The 18,240-nt window shown below is 43.8% G+C and overlaps 1 protein-coding gene across 1 annotated transcript in view; it reads right to left on the reverse strand.

Annotated features, from left to right (window-relative positions):
• Positions 1-520: 520 nt before the first annotated feature.
• LOC126213360 (polyhomeotic-proximal chromatin protein-like) overlaps positions 521-18,240 on the reverse strand; it is a 367,100-nt gene continuing 349,380 nt past the window's right edge. The window contains exons 20-22 of the mRNA XM_049941064.1: positions 15,664-15,880; positions 8,267-8,578; positions 521-3,406 (exon numbers count right to left, since the gene is read on the reverse strand). Of these exons, the coding sequence (XP_049797021.1) occupies positions 3,149-3,406; positions 8,267-8,578; positions 15,664-15,880 (787 nt within the window). The 3' untranslated portion in view covers positions 521-3,148. The remainder of the gene's footprint in view (positions 3,407-8,266; positions 8,579-15,663; positions 15,881-18,240) is intronic.

The following is an 18,240-nucleotide window of genomic DNA, read 5'->3' on the forward strand; positions in this document are numbered from 1 at the left end:
GCTAAGTGTAGTGACTGGTAATCAGAATATTAACAGAGTCTTTTGGACCTGTTCAGGAGATCAGGTTTGAGTGTAAGTGTTTTCTGGACCTGCTGTTGTTTCAACAATCATGTTACACAAGTGACTTTTTTTAATTCCATTCAAATAAACACATATGTGTGATTGTGTCTCACTATTATTTTTTTAAGATAGTTCATTTTTGTGTGATGTAAATCAATGCTGGTTACTATATTGTGTACCGTATAGTGACTAATTGGGGAGACCAAGATTTTATCTATTAACAGCTACCAGATATTGGCTTCGGAATTTGGGGCAGATTATATCGAACGATCCAACTGCGTGGTGCCCCAATTTTCCATTACGACGTGCCGATTCAGTTGGCACATAGTGCAGAGATTACGAATCTGGCGATACACAAACCTGCAAGGTGGCACCACAGGAACAAACGAATCATTCAATCGGAGAGGACGGCATTGGTATATTTAAAACAGTGAAGAGCAAAGTACAAATTGTGCACTCGGATGCCCGACACGAGCACTGCCGTGTCACCTTTTATTTTGTTACATATCTGTACAATATTCAAAAACCTAAGTTTACACAGTAATTTCAAAAAATGCCGAGCGCACACTTGTGACGTCAGCTCTCGCGAGAGGTGCGCCCCGCGAGAGTAACGCCACCCCGTTTGCCTCGCAGCCTCAGTTCGGCCTCCGCACGAATGCCGGGCACTCCCGCCGTGTCCCTGTCCTTTTCAGAGACACATCCCACCGCTCACCTCAAGTGGTTTAGGTAAACTAAAGAGTACCCAAATCTGGACGGCTCTGTGGGGATTCGGCCGACACCGGCCCCAGACGGCATCCCACTGTCTCGACAGCTGAGTGACCTCACGCTATATTATTTCACTTTTGTACACGGCTTTAAAAATCCAATTTTTAAATATCATCATTGTTTGTTCTACAGTAGGAAAATTGTTTTTTAAAAAAAATGTCGACTACATCCTTTCTGTCAAAGACCGAAGCCATTTACGAGCCCAGTCCCGAGCATTTATATGAGGCGAGAAAAAGATAGTGGCGAGCTTCCGTAACCTGTCCGCCTAACTGCACTAGCAAATTCTGCACCTGCAACACGAAAAGTTCATTCGTGTGCTGAATGCTAAAAATGTTGACCTTCACTGTAATAATGAAATGCATACCAGTAACATGAGCAAATTTTGCATCCTGGTGGAAAGATTGCGTAGTCAGTATTTTGCTGTGTCCTCGAGCTTTGCACTTTTGCTGCCACAGTGTACAACTAGGAAAACCCGGTACAGTGAGCAATTCCTTGTACAAATACTTTGCTCGTTCACAGTAGCCTATTGGACGTGTCCGACACTAATTATGCAAGGACATTAGCCTCACACAGACAAATAGCTTGAGGGAACTCCAGGCAGTGCTTCGGCTTCCCGCTGCAGACCGAACTGAGGCCTCGCTAGCATCCACACTTCAGTCAAAGCCTTCTCTTTGGCGGTCACAGGACGATTGCTGAGAGCAGTCAGTCATTACATTAAGGAGGTGGTTGGCAGTGTTATTCGGTGGAAGCAAAACGTGATGTGCACCACCAAATTTTATGATTTTCTCTCTCTCTCTCTCTCTCTCTCTCTCTCTCTCTCTCTCTCTCTCTCTATCTCACACACACACACACGCGCGCGCAGATTAACATACAAGTTGTAAATGTATACAAATGAACAACAAATCTACTGCTACAGCTTCAAAAAAAAAACAAGGAAAAAATATACAAACAGTCAACATATCATGTCACAGCCGATGAAGTCCTTTACAGTTTCCTACACAATAAACATAAAACACACATCTCTTAATGAGTAACATGCTGATCGAGAAAAATCTACACAAATTACAGAACCGTTTCGATTACGAAACACTCTCCTTTCCGCAGCAAACAAAACGCTGCTTCCATTTCTCCTTTGTACCCATTTCCTCAGCCTCATTGTCAATAATAACTGATAAGAATGGGAACATGTCTGTCACAAAGGAACATATGCTACAGTAGTTTGGAGTACACTTTTTCCCTGCAAAACAGGAATACAGGTGTCACTGGAACCACACATAATGGCATCCAGTAAAAGGTATGTTTATCTGGCTTGCACAAAATCAGCTCAAAACTAGCACAATTGTCAAGTAATCTGAAAGTAGTATTCAGAATAGAGTACACGTGTGTGGTAGTGTGGAATTAACGAAATTTCTAGTCACAGTAGCACACAAATACAAAGCACTTGCAAGATAAATAAGTTCTACTGTCAACACTGCGAGCCACGAGTTTTGTGAAAAGTGTAACGTTAGGGGTATCTCGGTAGCCCAGTCGAGATTTCACCAAATGTCGCAATTTGTGACCACAGGGGGCAGGGTTTCTCCAAACGTACAGTCAGTGCAGGAAAGGGAACGCAGTGGCAGTTACCGTCCTGTGTGCAGAGTCTGTAGTGACACACTTGCTCCCTTCTGAATGTGCCGCGAGTGCTCTGGCCGACACCTCACAGCTGCCACTATCCCCCGGCCGAGTTACCGACAGCCACAGTTGTGAAAAGTCCTCTTTCGGACTGAGGCCGTCGAATACTTAGGGCTACAGTCACCTACGAGGAGTATTACGCGTGAACCTGTGGCCGTTTAGACCCCCACAGTGCCGGTGAGAGTGTGTATAGAATTCGTAACCCTTAAATTTCCTAGCACAAATTCACACGTGTCGCACTGACGACTGTACTCAGGAAGATCCCTCACTGTAGAAAGGGGATACAAAAATGGGTCTGAAGGGGGCTATTTTGAGAGCGGCCCCCACAGGAGACGTAAACTGTGGGTCACTGTGGCCTAACTAGAAACGCCGAACTGAAATGCTGCACATTTCGCAGGGATTTGAAGACATTAGATGTCACACGTATTCCTCCCACCTTGTAACAGTCCGTCTGGGTCACACTCTCTACCGCCGTACAGTGCCGATCCCAAAAGTATTAAATGCACACGACGGCAGGAAGCGACCGAGGTATCTTGTCGCTCAAATGTCAAACCGGGATAGGCTACCTCTCCGGCTCGCAAACTTTCGCACGGATACGTCGTCACGCTCTGTCCCGGTGCGAGAGCTCTCGACACGCCGACGTGGACGCCAGCTACTTGGTAGGGCTGGAGACGGGGACGCCGACCGCCGGGCCGTTGGCCGCAGGCGTGCCTTCGCCTACGGTGCCGCGCATCGTGTCGATCTTGGCGCAGATCTTGAGCGCGGGGCCGAGCTTCATCGACATGGCCGACATGAGGTGGTCCTCCTTGAGCAGCATCAGGGCCTGCCCGTCGATCTCCTGGATGGCGAAGTCCTCTACGTAGTCTGCGCAACCGGGCAGCCCCTTGATGAACTCGCACACCTCCGTCACCTGCGAGGAGAAAAGTAGCGGCCTCAGACTTTGTACGGGAGTAGGCGATGCACTACTTTAATGTATCTCTCAATACGTCACGTATCTTACTGTGCTGTCGTATATTTACAATCGTGTTTATTTCTTTGGCATTTATTAATGATTATCGAACACTTTTGAAGTATTTTAGTAACTTGTACATAACAAAGTAAGTTATATTACTTCATCTGCACGATTATGAAACAGTACAAATTGGAATTACTGATTCCTTTTCAGTCAGGTCAGTAATTTCAAATCCAGAAGACGATAATTCACTCGCATAAAGGAGTTTTTCGTACAATACGTGCAACATTTGCAAACAGAAAATTACAGAAAAACCCAGAAGAAATGTCATAGTTTATTATTCAGTATAAAAACAGTTTAGTAATAGTTGTCTTTAATCAGATAAGTAGCTGGTTGTATCAGGTGATGAGACTTTAGCACTGAAACCTCTATAAATGATAGTAACCAAAATAATTATTCGCCACAGCAAGAATTTGCATATTTCAAAAGTAGCTGTACAAAACCAATTTTGTATAATGCAGAAATTGTACAAGGAAATAAAATGTGCCACTTAACTTCCTTATTACTGTAAAACTCATTGCCACAATTAAGTTTTTGTAAATACATAATTTTTCATTATAAGTTTACAAATGTATTAATACCAATAATGACCTAGTTATCAAGGATTGTCACTTTTCAGGTGCAATTCCAAGCAAATGGTTGGTTGTTGTTGAGTTAATTGAAGGGAGTCCAAGCTGTTGTTGAAAGACAGAGACTGCAAAAGTTTGAAATGAAAAAAGTACCAATTCTTTAACCAGTGTATGTAAAGTTTATAATAATGTGTTCAAAGTAGAGGCAATATAAGATTACGTGAGTTAAAAGTCAGCGTTTCATTCTGTAGTTTGGAATAAGATCTGGACCTCTTGCCAACAATAGGCACCGAGCCAACGTCATCAGTTAGCTACTTGTGAAATTCAATATATTCCTCTTTGTTGTTGCATCAGCTACAAAATATGAAATACGATTATTTTTGTTAACCAATTGCACTGTTGCAGTCAGCTAAGTTACTGCAGACAGGAGGAATTATATTTAAAGGCAGATCATGCAAGTAGGAGCTTGGGTAACACGCACGGGCGCGCACGCGCGCACACACACACCCACACACACACACACACACACACACACACACACACACGTGTAAAAGACAAATGCTCTGGGTTTGAGTCATTTGTCTTTTACATGTAAACACTGTACTGACTAAGCTATCCAGGCATAAATCATGTCCCACCCTCACAGCTCTACTTCTGCCTTTCAGAAAGTAGGAGAGATGTACTGGCAGGATTAGAACCAATATAGTGTTGACAGATCATTGAGTACAGCATTAGCCACAGAAAGGCAGAGGTTCCCCGTTCAAGTCCCAGTCCTGCACAAACTGCAAGGAACTTTAAAACTTCCGTACTTCATTCACGCCGTTTTTAAAATACAGAAAACCGATACAATATAATTAATTGGCGAGGTAATGTGAACTTGTTAAATTTTTTCTGATGTTATGATTTTATTATTTTGCTTTTTATAGTTCACCCAACACAATCACATGCACATTTCGCAGTGCCCTAAACAATTGCGATTAAGCAGTGGTCATTTTCAGACTGACACAGTGATACTGAATACCACAATAGGCAGTTAGGGTGAAGAGGACTCTACTTCTCTGTAAACAGCAATCACAGAAGTTGGACAAATATAAATATAAGGAAGACAACTGAAGAAACATTCAGTACCAAAGCAAATACTTCAACTGATCAACAAAAGATGGAAATACAAAATGTATGTTCAGAAGAAGACAGGAATCAAACATATACACCACTTAGGAATGAAATAAAAAAGAAATGTAGGTGAAAATCTTGCAGGAACAATGTGAAGAAATTGAAAAAGAAATAGTCATCGGAAGGACTGATTTGGCATGTGCAAAATGAAAAGAAACTTCGGTTTTAATTTCATCAAAGGTGTCGACATTAAGAGTGTTACAGTATCAAAAATTGGCTCTAATTTGAGTAAGAAATTGCCGATAACGTACGTGTAGCAACACCGGCCACCACTAATGCAGCATGTCGCCCAGCTTGAACAGCACGCTGCTTGGCCACTCCGGGCCCCACCGGGAGCCGACGATCGCTGTCTGGCTCCTCGGTCACCTGCAGCCGATCGCTAATGGCCCCCAGTGTGCGAAAGCCCTTTATATGGCTGTACACCAGCTCTGGCGGTAGTCAGTACAGATCGACAAGTCCGTATTCGTCACTAGTCTCGTATGTATCATTTCTACATCTACACGGATACTCTGCAAATCACATTTAAGTGCCCGGAAGAGTGTTCATCGAACCACCTTCACAGTTCTCTGTTGTTCCAATCTCGTATAGCGCGCAGAAAGAATGAACAACTACATCTTTCCGTACGAGCTCCAATTTCCCTTATTTTATCGTGGTGATCATTCCTCCCTATGTAGGTCAGTGTCAACAAAATATTTTCCCATTTGGAGGAGAAAGTTGGCGATTGGAATTTCGTGAGAAGATTCCGTCGCAACATAAAATGCCTTTCTTTTAATGATGTCCATCCCAAATCCTGTATCATTTCTGTGAAATTCTCTCCCATATTTCGCGATAATACAAAACGTGCTGCCTTTCTTTGAAATTTTTCGATGTACTCAGTCAGTCCTATCTGGTAAGGATCCCAGACCGCACAACAGTATTCTAAAAGAGGATGGACAAGTGTAGTGTAGGCAGTCTCCTTAATAGGTCTGTTACATTTTCTAAGTGTCCTGCCAATGAAACGCAGTCTTTGGTTAGCCTTTCCCACATTTTCTATGTGTTCCTTCCAATTTAAATTGTTCGTAATTGTAATACCTAGGTATTTAGTTGAATTTACGGCTTTTAGATTAGACTCATTTATTGTGTAACTGAAGTTTAACACGTTCCTTTTAGCACTCGTGTGGATGACCTCACACTTTTCGTTATTTAAGGTCAACTGCCACTTTTCACACCATTCCGATATTTCTTCTAAATCGAAATCGTTTTGCAGTAACCAAAGACGGCTGCTCCAATTGTCTCCCAAATCGTTTATATAGATAAGGAACAGCAAAGGGCCTACAACACTACCTTGGCGAACACCAGAAATAACTTCTGTTTTACTCAATGACTTTCTGTCAATTACAAAGAACTGTGACCTCTCTGACAGCAAATCACAGATGCAGTCACATAACTGAGACGATATTCCATAAGCACGCAATTTCACTATGAGCCGCTTGTGTGGTACAGTGTCAAAAGCCTTCTGGAAATTCAGAAATACGGAATCGATCTGAAATCCCTTGTCAATAGCACTCAGCATTTGATGTGAATAAAGAGCTAGTTGTGTTTCACAGGAATGATGTTTTCTATACCCATGTTGACTGTGTGTCAATAGACCATTTTCTTCGAGGTAATTCATTACGTTCGAACACAAGTGATTTAAGTTGCTTCACTACTCTGAGGATATTTACTTCTACGTTACTCATGTTGGCAGCTGTTCTCGATTCGAATTCCAGAATATTTTCTTCTTCTTCCTCTTTCGTGACGGCATTTTGGAAGGCTGTGTTTAGTAACTCAGCTTTGGTAGCACTGTCTTCCATAGTATCTCAATTGCTATTGCACATAGAAGGCATTGATTGTTTCTTGCCGCTAAAATACTTCACATACAACAAGAATCGCTTTGGATTTTCTGCCAGGTTTCGAGACAAATTTTCGCTATGGAAACTGTTATAAGCATCTTTACAAAAGCTCGCCAATCTTGGGCATTTTGCGTCTGTTTAAATTTGGCACGTTTGTTTCGTTGTTTCTGCAACAGTATTCTAACCCGTTTTGTGTACCAAGGAGGATCAGCTCCGTCGTTTGTTAAGTTATTTGGTATAAATCTCTCAATTGCTGCCGTTACTATTTCTTTGAATTTAAGCCACATCTGGTCTACACTTATATTATTAAATTGGAATGAGTGGAGATTGTCTCTCAGTAAGGCGTCAAGTGAATTTTTATCTGCTTTTTTGAATAGGTATATTTTTCGCTTATTTAATCATTAAACTGTATCGTCTTACTTAGGTTAAGCTGTCAGTCTGTGACCTAATAAATGTGAATTTCATGTTTTTGTGTTTTCCAAAGTGTTCCCAGTCACAACAATATGTTTACAGTATACCACTGTCTGGAGGTGAATCGAGGATTATGACAAAATAAGAAAAAAAGAGAACAGAAGCTTTTGAGATGTGGTGCTGTAGAAACATGTTGAAAATTAGGTGGGCCAGTAAGAAATAAGTCGGTTCTCCTCAGAAGCAGTGACGATAGTAACGTGTGGAGTACATCGACAAGAAGAAGGGACAGGATGGTAGGACTTCTGTTAAGTCATCAGGGAATAACTTCTGTGGAACCAGAGGCAGGAAAAAAAAAGGATTAACAGAGGGACACTGGATGTATACGAAGGAGGACACAACAAATGGTCACAGGATCGTTTGGGCCACAAAAGAAAGTCACTGAGATGGTGATTAACCTGCACTGGTAGACTCTAATTTCAATGATCACGTTAGGTGTTGTCTCACGAGATATTCTTTATCCCCTACGTCCCACTCCCGCAGGTACGGTGCGGCAAGACGTAGTGTTGACTTACAGTTATTGCGATAAATTTTACAGAATGTTGCAACTCATTCTGTTATTGACAGTCTTCTCGTGGCAAATTTTGTCAGTCAGGAGTCGAAACAGCCAAGTGTACAGTGTTACAAATCTGAGACGACGGCAGCCTCTCACAGCTGCAGGCGGCAGTGACACTCACCGACCACTTGAGCGGGTTGACCTTGGGCTGCCGGTTCGCGGCGTCGTCGTTGTTGTTGTTGGCGGCGGCGGGGTTGCCGTTGTTGTCGGTGCCGGCGTTGTTCGAGCTGGCCCAGCTGTCCTGCGACTGCTCGTCCATGACGGCGGACGCGGCGCCGGAGCCGGGTGCCGCGAGGCCCGCGTGCACGCCGCTGTCGGCGCCGAAGCTCTCCGCGCCGGAGTCCTCCGTCTCGTCACCCGCGCTCTCGGCTCCCAGCGGCGCTGTCGACGCCGACGAAGAGGACCGCGTCGGCGCACTCGCCCCGGTGGCGTTCTGCGGGGAGACGGAAGGTATCGGGGAATCAGTATCTGCCCATGTACGGTCGAGAGTGACCGTCGCGGAGGATTCTTTGTAAAGGACCACTACAGATTTACAGCGCTGCATACTTCGGCAAATGGTCACTCGAGATACCAGTGTGAACTCGGATGGCACTCTTATTTTGTGCAGACAAAAGCCCACGTGCACGAGTCATTTCCAGTACGGTAACTGACTCGTATTCAGTACAGATACCGAAATGCAAATGTCTCGTCAAAGTTTTAGTGCATTATCTGATGCCAGTGACTAGTGAAGTACCTGTGAAATTTGTCATCGACAGACCTTCTTTTGAGAAATTGAGTAGTTTTATGTGTTGTACTCTAGAATAACAATTTTGAGCACTAATATGAGATGTTTACATTACTTTCAAATTATTTTTCACAAATGCACACATTAATAATATAAGGTAAAAATACTTTTCGTGTAGGGCACTTCATTGTTTATCTTTCATTAAGCTCCATATACTGTATGAAGTTTACACTTTTTTCCCTAGAGGAAGACTAGGTAGTTTACAGATTTAATTCTACAATAAATCACTTAAGCCAGTGTCAAAACCTCATACCGGTCGAGAAAAATGAATACGAAATCGAAATGAAGACACGTGTGAAAAGGACCAATTTTTATGGGTAAACGTGCTATTTTATAAAAGCTTATGACCTTATTCATTGTAAAAGATAACATTAAACAACTTACAATGTAATAAATTATGTAAAACTATTGCAACACAGTACAGCGAAGTTAATTGTGATGAACATTATAATAATCAAAAGTTACAGTTTGATTGTTAGAAGCACATGAAAGTACCATTAGCAGAAGTCACAATGTATTTTATTCTCGAGACTTATTGAGCAAACTGACTGTACGTTTTTGCCTTGCACATTTTGTAAAATAAACTGAAGATGAGAGTATTTGTTTCAAGTTATTTACATAAAACCTGGACCAACAAATCTTGCCATTAAATATTACAATTTTCCATTATTTAAAATTATTGTTTCCATCATTAACAGATAGTGCTACATTATACATCACAATCTTTAAATATGCACCAGGTGGCAGTATTTAATGTTCAAAAATTAAAATTTGGATTTACTGAAATTTGACTGGAATGTCAAAGCATACAGGCTAGGGTAAACCAAAATCAGATTGTTTGGCTGTACAGAATTCAGAGCATACAAAACCTCAGCCGCACTCAAGTAAACAATAGCGTAGCATTCACTAAATGGTAGTAAACAATAATTGCACATCTACTGCTTTGTTGTAGTGTAGTTAATTATTAGTCCTACCCAACACTTTTACGTTTCACATACAGAGTGAACCGAAATTTGCGCACTCGGGCTTCGCAGCGCGACTCCTCACATGCCAGCGATAAGAAAATGTCTGTCACAGAATTTCGTCCGGCGAGTACATCTGGCAGAAAAAGGACGTTAAAGAATGACAATCTGGCAACACTGTAACCACATGTACAGTAAGTACCTCTGACAGCACATTTTGGTTGTGGACTACAGTTGATGCAGTGAATAGAGTTTTGGGTTAGCATGCACTATGTTTCGATCCTGGGCTGAGGCGTATGGTTTTTATTTGGTAAATGTAGTCCAGATGGTACGGTATCGCATTTTAATCGTCAACAGCAACTGCAGTGGGTCCTCTAGAAAACATTTGTACTTACATACTACAATCGTAGAAATGGAAGATTGGTCAGCTTTGAAAGAAGCTCTTTCCACATCGTGGGCATGAATTTATTCACACCACTTCATCTACTAGATGCAAAACATGCTTACTTTGTACCCTCCTCCAGTGGTCCCACAGATTAGTACCGACTATTACTCTTGTCTCGTGCAGGTACGTTACATTTTGTTAGGGCCTTGCATTAGCAGTAGGACTAGCAATGTGATTTGCGAATAATGTCCAAAATCAGTTACTATTTGTTTGTGTTATCACCATGGTCCCACTAATTATGCCTTTCAGGACTGAGTCGTAACCGCATGCTGTTAAGTATGTTTCTCAATGCATTATTATTATTATTATTATTATTATTATATCAATGGGACTGTGGAAATATCATGTCTATTACCATTAGGGAAACAGTGTAATTCGAAATTGAACATTTCACAATTAGTGGTGTCAAATGAATCATGTAGAACAATATCTGTCAGACAGGTAATGCCATTAGATGGAACAACATGCAGGACTGACAGCATGTTTATACTGTATGTGCTGTCCACCAGACAGGGAATACTTGCGTGCAAAGTAATGCGCCCTTGACAGATAGCAACGTATATGTGTACACGTATTAACTTTTCTCATTGTAAACCTCTAAACCAGTGTGGCAGACGTACGGCATACACTGACGGTGAACACGTGGATACGCTTATGGTCCTTGGTGCATCTGATAAGCGGGCTGGTGTCGGCACTCGTGAATATGCTGCCAGATATCCTCGTCGTCTGGAGGTGTGCCTCCGGGTGTCGCGTTCTCTCCTTCCACCGTCGTGTGACAGAGATCACCCACAGACTTGCCATACTCCAGCTACTGAGGAAGCTATTCCGGAGGTCATACACCGAGAACCTCAGCGGAGTACGAGTCGCGTAGTGAGGCAGATGCGTATCTCGCAATGCACGGTCGTTAACGTGCTGCACCCCTATCATTATGCTTTCACGCAACGCCTACATCCTGCAGATCGCCAGCAGCAGATGCAATTCTGTGAACGGTTCCACCCACAACAGGGAGCCAACGATGACTTTGTGAACACTGTATTACGGTCAGATGAAGCAGCATCACTCGTGAGGGTGTCTTCAATACGCACAATGCCCACCACTGGTGTGACGTTAACCTGCATGTCACCTGTGACCGTGGATATCGAGACACATTACTGTAGGATTACACAACTGCAGAACAATCACTGCAAGCAGTCACACACATTAAATATCTTTGAGTACTTGTACAGAGAGATTTAAAACTAATAACAGGTAAGGTAGACACCGTACAGATCCACTGGCAGAATCCTCAGGAAATGTAGTCAACCCGCAAACGAGGCAGCTTACAAAACACTCGTTCGAGCAATAGTCAAATACTGCTCATCATTCTGGCATCGGTACCAGATAGCACTGATAGTTGAAACAGACGAGACCCAAAGAAGAGCAGCCGAACAGTTCCTCCTACGTCCGTGTCGCGAAAAGACCGTACGACTAAAATTAGCGAGATTCGAGTTACGCGGAGGCTCGACGGCTGTCGTTCCCGCGAACCGCCCGCAACTAGAGCAGGAAAGGGGGAAAGTGACACTGGCATACAAATTACCTTCTGCCACTCGCCATAATGTGGCTCACGGACTATCCCAGTGAGAACTGCACACTGTGGACAAATGTGTCTGTGAGAAATGCAACTCCGGATGAGCATTTCGATGGCACTTTTGTCACGTGCCAGAGTGGCTACGTGGGGGCACAGTAAGCTCCTGGAGAGTGGTGGGGAGGGGAGCCTTTCTGTAGTCTGGCTAGACAGCTTGTAGAGGAGACCTAATAAGTTGGCTCAGAACTGAGAGCAATTTCCTGGCGACTGCAAGTATTTACGAGCTACTCGCAGTGAGCGGGACGTATCGGGCAGCGGAGTGGTCAGCACGAGTGAGGCACGGCCACTGTACTTTACCTGCTTGTCGCTACTGAGTTCGATTGGCCGTAACGCCTGAATAAATTTACATTATAAAACAGTATGTATGTATGTCTGTATGTGTTCCACATATGCTCTTAAACCACTGGATAGATTTCAACCAAACTTTGTACACATACCATTATCTGAAAAGTAGCACTGTTGCCATAGTAACAACCTACCTTCCGTAGGGTGGGGGTGAAAAAGAAGCATACTGTGGTGTTATACATCCATACTACCCCTAGAGTGAATGCAGGGATGCGAAGCAGTGATACGTAAAAATATTCGACGACGACTCGGGCACATTAAGAGATCCGATTTCCGCAGACAAAAATTAGGGACAGTGGAAATCCTACCCTTAGAACTTGAACATACAAAATTGTAATAGCTGTGCATTCAGACAACAAATGTCTGGATACGAATAGCATTTTCCTTATCCCTGCAGGCCTGTAACAACAGGTGTGTCCAGTGATATAGCTCCAGCCAGTTTCGATGCCAACGTACGGCACCGTCCAGACACTGCAGACACTGTATCCGAACCGACGGGTCTGCAGAAGGGAACCCGGCCCGTGCCCACCGTACTCTCCTCGTGCCCAGCTTTCGGCTCCCGCCCGTGGCGTACTGCGAGGTCCGTGGCACGTGCTATTCGTGTAATGTCTGAGGAAAGGAGGACCGTATCGTGAGAGTCTCACCTACAAATGAAACACCGGATACACGGCTACTCTCCTTCCATTTTGTGCACTTCCGACGTACACTCTGTGAGTGACTCGGGGAGGGGGCAGGCAAAGTTCTAAATCTCTCACCCAATTTACGGTAAGCCACGACACTTTCATCGGGTTCTCTAACAAAACTCGGAACGCGCACCCCTCACGGTATCAGACGCGATCCCGAACCTCGACACCCCACGTGACATTCCCGGGCGTGGGTACCTGCTGAAAAAAATGACCAGTTTGCCGTTGTGCGTGACATATTGAGTATTTCAGTATTCTTTCTGTATACCCTGTGTGCAGAAAGGGTTACAGCTTATAGATGACAGACAGTATTTGTGGTGTAAATGTTTAGGTGGTGTTTTCAACTGCAAAGCATGTTTCAGTTAACTGAAAATCGTTTAGTGAATGAAAAATTGAGTTAGCAAAACAAGGACATCATTCGAAACTACTGAGATGTTTTACTTTCAAAGGAAAAAAAGACAGTTGCACATACATCAGTTCAGTTCAGATTTTCCATGAACAATTACAGTGACATACATTGACAACTGCTAGCACTCACTGTCTGTACCTGTTAGAAGCTTACTTTCACATACAATGACAGTCGTGAATTAAAATAAATTACTCGGAACAAAATACAGCAACCAGTTTGTTGTGCTGCCACCTGGCACCTGTGACCGGTCACTGTGCGTTTCTGTCGAACATAGGGAATGGCCGCACTGATGTGGCAAGGACTGTGTGTCACAGCTGTTGGGTGTGGGTCGAAGCTCTCGACACATTTTGCCATACATAAAACTGTATAGACTGTGACTAACGGAGGTCGAGGCCAGGAGGGTTACGGGAATGTAGGATGTATTGCAGTCACCGTCCTCACCCATCCGGCACCCTCCCTGCTCCTCTTCCAGCACTACACAGCCGTCATTTCACCGCCACAACCAGTTTTTTAATTTCTGTTTGTTTCTTTCCTTTCCCCTACTTACCCCCTCCCCCGTCCGCGCCTTGTCTCCTGCCCTCCATCTAAACTGCAGCACTTCACTGTCCGCCACCCACTGTACTATCCCTCCCCCTCCCCACTCCAGCCTCCTCCTTACCCCCACCCAGTCGCCACTCCCATCGTGCACCAGTGCTGCTGGCCGCAATGTGGTTTCGGCTCTCTGAGACCGCAGACGTGTGTGCAAGTTGCGTTTGCGTGAGTGTATGTGTGTGTGCAGACGTGTGTTTATGTGTGTGTTACTGCTGACAAAGGCCTTAATGCCCGAAAGCTATAATTGTATGAATCTTTTTGTCGTGCCTATCGCGACTCGGCAACTCCGCTATACGGTGAGTAGCAACTTTGCTTCTCTGGTACTGTTACATTCCGTCCTGGATTTTTCAACATTCATTTAAGAAATGAAACAGGGACACAGAGGTGCTCCTCCAACACCAGTGTGTAGTGGTTAATAAAAAAGAAAAAGAGAAGAAGAAAAGAGAAGAAAAAGGTTGAAAATGTGGGAAGAAATCGTGAGTAAAAAGGGTTTTTTAAAATCGTTAATGACCGTGAAAAAGGGAAAGAATGAAATGCAAATCGGACTTTGTATTACAGAAAAGTTATCGGACTTCGTGATTTGGAAAAGCTATTGTTGGGGTGGTCCTTGTGGCGTTTCTAAGCAAAAGTCAAATCAATTTCCACTACAAAAAAAAAAAAAAAAAAACACCAGAGAATAACAAATGTAACTGACAGGGAGAAATGGCGTAGATAGAGTTTATCCTTTACCGTGTTAACATGTCTTCTTTCGTGCGGCGTCCGGGTCTTCAAAAATCTCCTACTTCATTTCTGCTTGAAAGGTCTTAGCTGCTCCGAAATCTTGCAATAAATTTTCATTGTCCAGGAATTACCAATGTATACAACTATCTTCGTGTTGAATGCAATGCATTTTACATTGCTGCTTTCAACCTCCAAATTTCATACAAACTTTCACAACACGTCTGCACATCAACGAGTTTTTTCATCTTAATCCGACCAAGACTAGCTAATAAGTTTTTTACGTCTGCATTAAGCTTCTGCTCTCGAGACACAATAGACGGATAGAAAACAAAAAAAAGAGTTACAATTTTAGTATTTTCTCTGCCGTCGAGCGCTCGTACCGCTGCGGCGGTATAATTTACATCCGAGGGAACGAGTGTAGTGCGGCAAAATTCAAAGTCCCGCTACAAGTGGCAGACAATGGCCTCCTGTACGGTCTAGAGTTAAAACTGCCAGTGTGTACTTTCTTAAGAGAGCCGACCAGTATATTGCTTCCTCCTATGTACTTCTCACAAAAACAGCACAAAGTTAAAATTAGAGAGCTTACAGAGGTACTCCTTCCGGTACGCATTTCCGACTGAAAGAGCAAGAGGCGCGAGTGACAGAGGTACACAAACACCGTAAGGTGGCTCGTGGAGTGCAGATGGAGAGGTAGATGTAAATGTACCTCACCAGCATTATGCATCAAACTAACTCTCTTGTAATTTTGTCACAGAGTTCTGCAATCCTTCATAAAAAAGCTGGTGTTACGGCTACCTTTCTCAAGTCTCGAGGTGTCCTCATTTCTTTCCACAGTGTGCCCTGTCGGGTGAAGAGAATAATTTTTCTTTTGCCCTGCTTATAGCCGGCAGTGCAAGAGGAGAGATCCACTCCGTACACCCGGTGCAGCCACGGCTCGCCCCAGCGAGGCACTCACCCAGTCCTTGGCACCGCGCAGCCACTCGCGCTGGTCGGCCGGCGTCAGGATCTGCTGGTGCAACGGCCGCCGCACCTCCCCGTCGCCGTTCGCGTTCGCCGGCGCCGCCGGGCCGTCGACGACCGCCCGCGACCGCGTCTGCGCCTGCGCCTGTGCCGCACCGGATGCGGCGGCGGCCGCGTCTGCCGTCGCCCTCTGCAGCGCCGACCTCTTGCTGCTATTGGGCACACGACGTGGGAAGGCGTTACGTGCGGCAAAATGCGCACTCGCGTCGGCGTACAGTTTTTGTTATACGAGAGCTATCTGGATAGTAATGGACGTTTCGTTCTACCACGGTGGCGGATGGGGCTACAGCTGCCGCCTCGGTGCCGTAACATTCTTGCACTCTGTAGTGTTTCCTTTACTCGGAGTTCTGTCGTGAAAATATAAAATAGAAAATCTGATAGGGTTTTAAATTTTGGTGGTTTCAGTTACGGATAAGGCGGACTTCGTATTATTGATGGAGATAGGGCTGTAATTTGACTGTGCACAGCAGACCAGGTCGGGAACACTACAAAAAGCCACTGTACGGAAATAGCATCAGAAACTAGTGGAAATTTACCTTATAGTCTTGTTAGAAACGCAGTACTAATTACAATATAGTCTTCATGGCTGTCCTCCTAATTCCCTTGTAGGACGACCCGTCTTTCACCTTTCTCCATCTGTTGAAAACTTCAAGTTGTCACTGTCATGATCAATTCACAAATTTGGCGATAACCACCTTGAATGACTATTGAAACAACCTCGCTTTGTAATATAATTTTAATTTCCACCCAAAAGCACATTCAACACAGCGCGGAAAAATACGCGTCTTTCGTATCAAGACAAGAGAGAGAGTAATAATTAATTAGCTGTTAAAAACAAAACCTATGCAAAAGCAAAAAAAAAAAAAATTATTTATAAAAATCGGTCGCTGGCGCAGCGCTCTTCTGCGTGTGCGATCGTGAATTATATCTTTGTATTGGCGGAGGTGCGGTAGTCAAAGTACCATTACAACTCGGTACTTGTCTGTGTAGTGTGTGGTCCGTCTTTGCTACTTTGTTTCCTATGATGTGTTAAAATGTGTGCCGCAATAGAAAATCCCACCACTTGTGAAGTGCCATTCAGTGATGAAACGGCGGAAACTCCACGTAGTAACATCAACAATGTAGGTAAAGTATGTAAGTGTGTGTTTAAATGTGCCCGTCTGCAACTTGATGCACCTTCTTTATGGTAAGTAGCATTCTGTGATTAGGGTTTCAGTGGCAAAAAAACTGCAAACCAATTGAAATTTATCGTGACCTTTGTGATGTGCACAGGGAATGAATAATAAGTGAAAATTGAATGAGGCGGTGGTTCAGCAATTTTAAAATGGCTGTACTGATGTTCACAATGAGGACCGCAGCGGTGGCCCGTAGCCTAGCCTTGATGAAATGGTGATGAAAATAGATGACAAAATTCGTGAAGATAATTATTTCACGATTATGCAACTATCTCAACATTTTCTCCAAATTTCAGGGCATTTGGTGCACGAAACTGTGGCAGAGAAGCTAGGTTACCACAAAATTTGTGCAAGGTGGGTTCCCAAAATCATAAAAGAAGACCACAAAAAACAGAAATTGGCTGCAGCACTGGTTTTCCTTGAAGATTACAGAACAAAAAGGAAGCCAATGGCATGGGGACACACACATAAATGTTTGCAAATGTTGTCAGCTGTAAAGATTACAGCTACTGTGTTTCGAGACTCCGAGGGAGCGATTCTCGTCGATCTCCTCCGACGTGACACTATAATTAACTCGTAGAGGTATTGTCGAGAACTGACAAAGTTAAGGCAGGTGATGCAAAATGAGTGTTCAGGAAAACTTAGTGTTTAAGTTTTGTTTCTTCACGACAACATACATCCACACACAGCCAACTGTAGCCGAGAGCTCCTACGGGGTTTCACGTGGGACGTGTTCAACCGTTCACCATACAGCCCACATTTAACACCGAGTGACCACCACCTCTTCTCTGCAACGAACACGTGGCTCGCTACCGACACTTTGAAACTGGTACCGTACTGCGTGCCAGTATAGACAAGTAGTTGCAATCGTAGGTGGCAGATTTTTGCAGAGACAATATTGAAAAACTTGTGCCATAGTATGATAAGTGCCTCAATTTCAATCAGAATTATGTAGAAGAATAGCTCAAGAGTGTGCCTATAAAATGTGTAAAATAAAATTTGGTTTTTCGATATGATTAATTTTTTATTTCACAACATCTGTTACTTTCCAGATAGCCCTCGTATTTCAGTTATGCTATCGGCCATTAAAATTCGACCTCTAGGGAGGATAGCAAATAATGATATTTTGAGTACAGTGCGTATACAATATTGTAGGAAGGCTACACAAGCAAATTTGTCAGAGACTTGGGGCGCACAGAGGGCGAAATTTAAAGCGCGGAGCTGCTACCTTCGGCAGTGATAACAGACCTCACCCCCGTGAGCAACGATACACTCGGACAATATGTACGGGCACATCAGTCCGTGCTGCTCCACCTCTGTGCCAGAGTAGTGACTGA

This window comes from Schistocerca nitens, chromosome 11 (genome assembly GCF_023898315.1).
Source record: "Schistocerca nitens isolate TAMUIC-IGC-003100 chromosome 11, iqSchNite1.1, whole genome shotgun sequence".
Classification (NCBI taxonomy): domain Eukaryota; kingdom Metazoa; phylum Arthropoda; class Insecta; order Orthoptera; family Acrididae; genus Schistocerca; species Schistocerca nitens.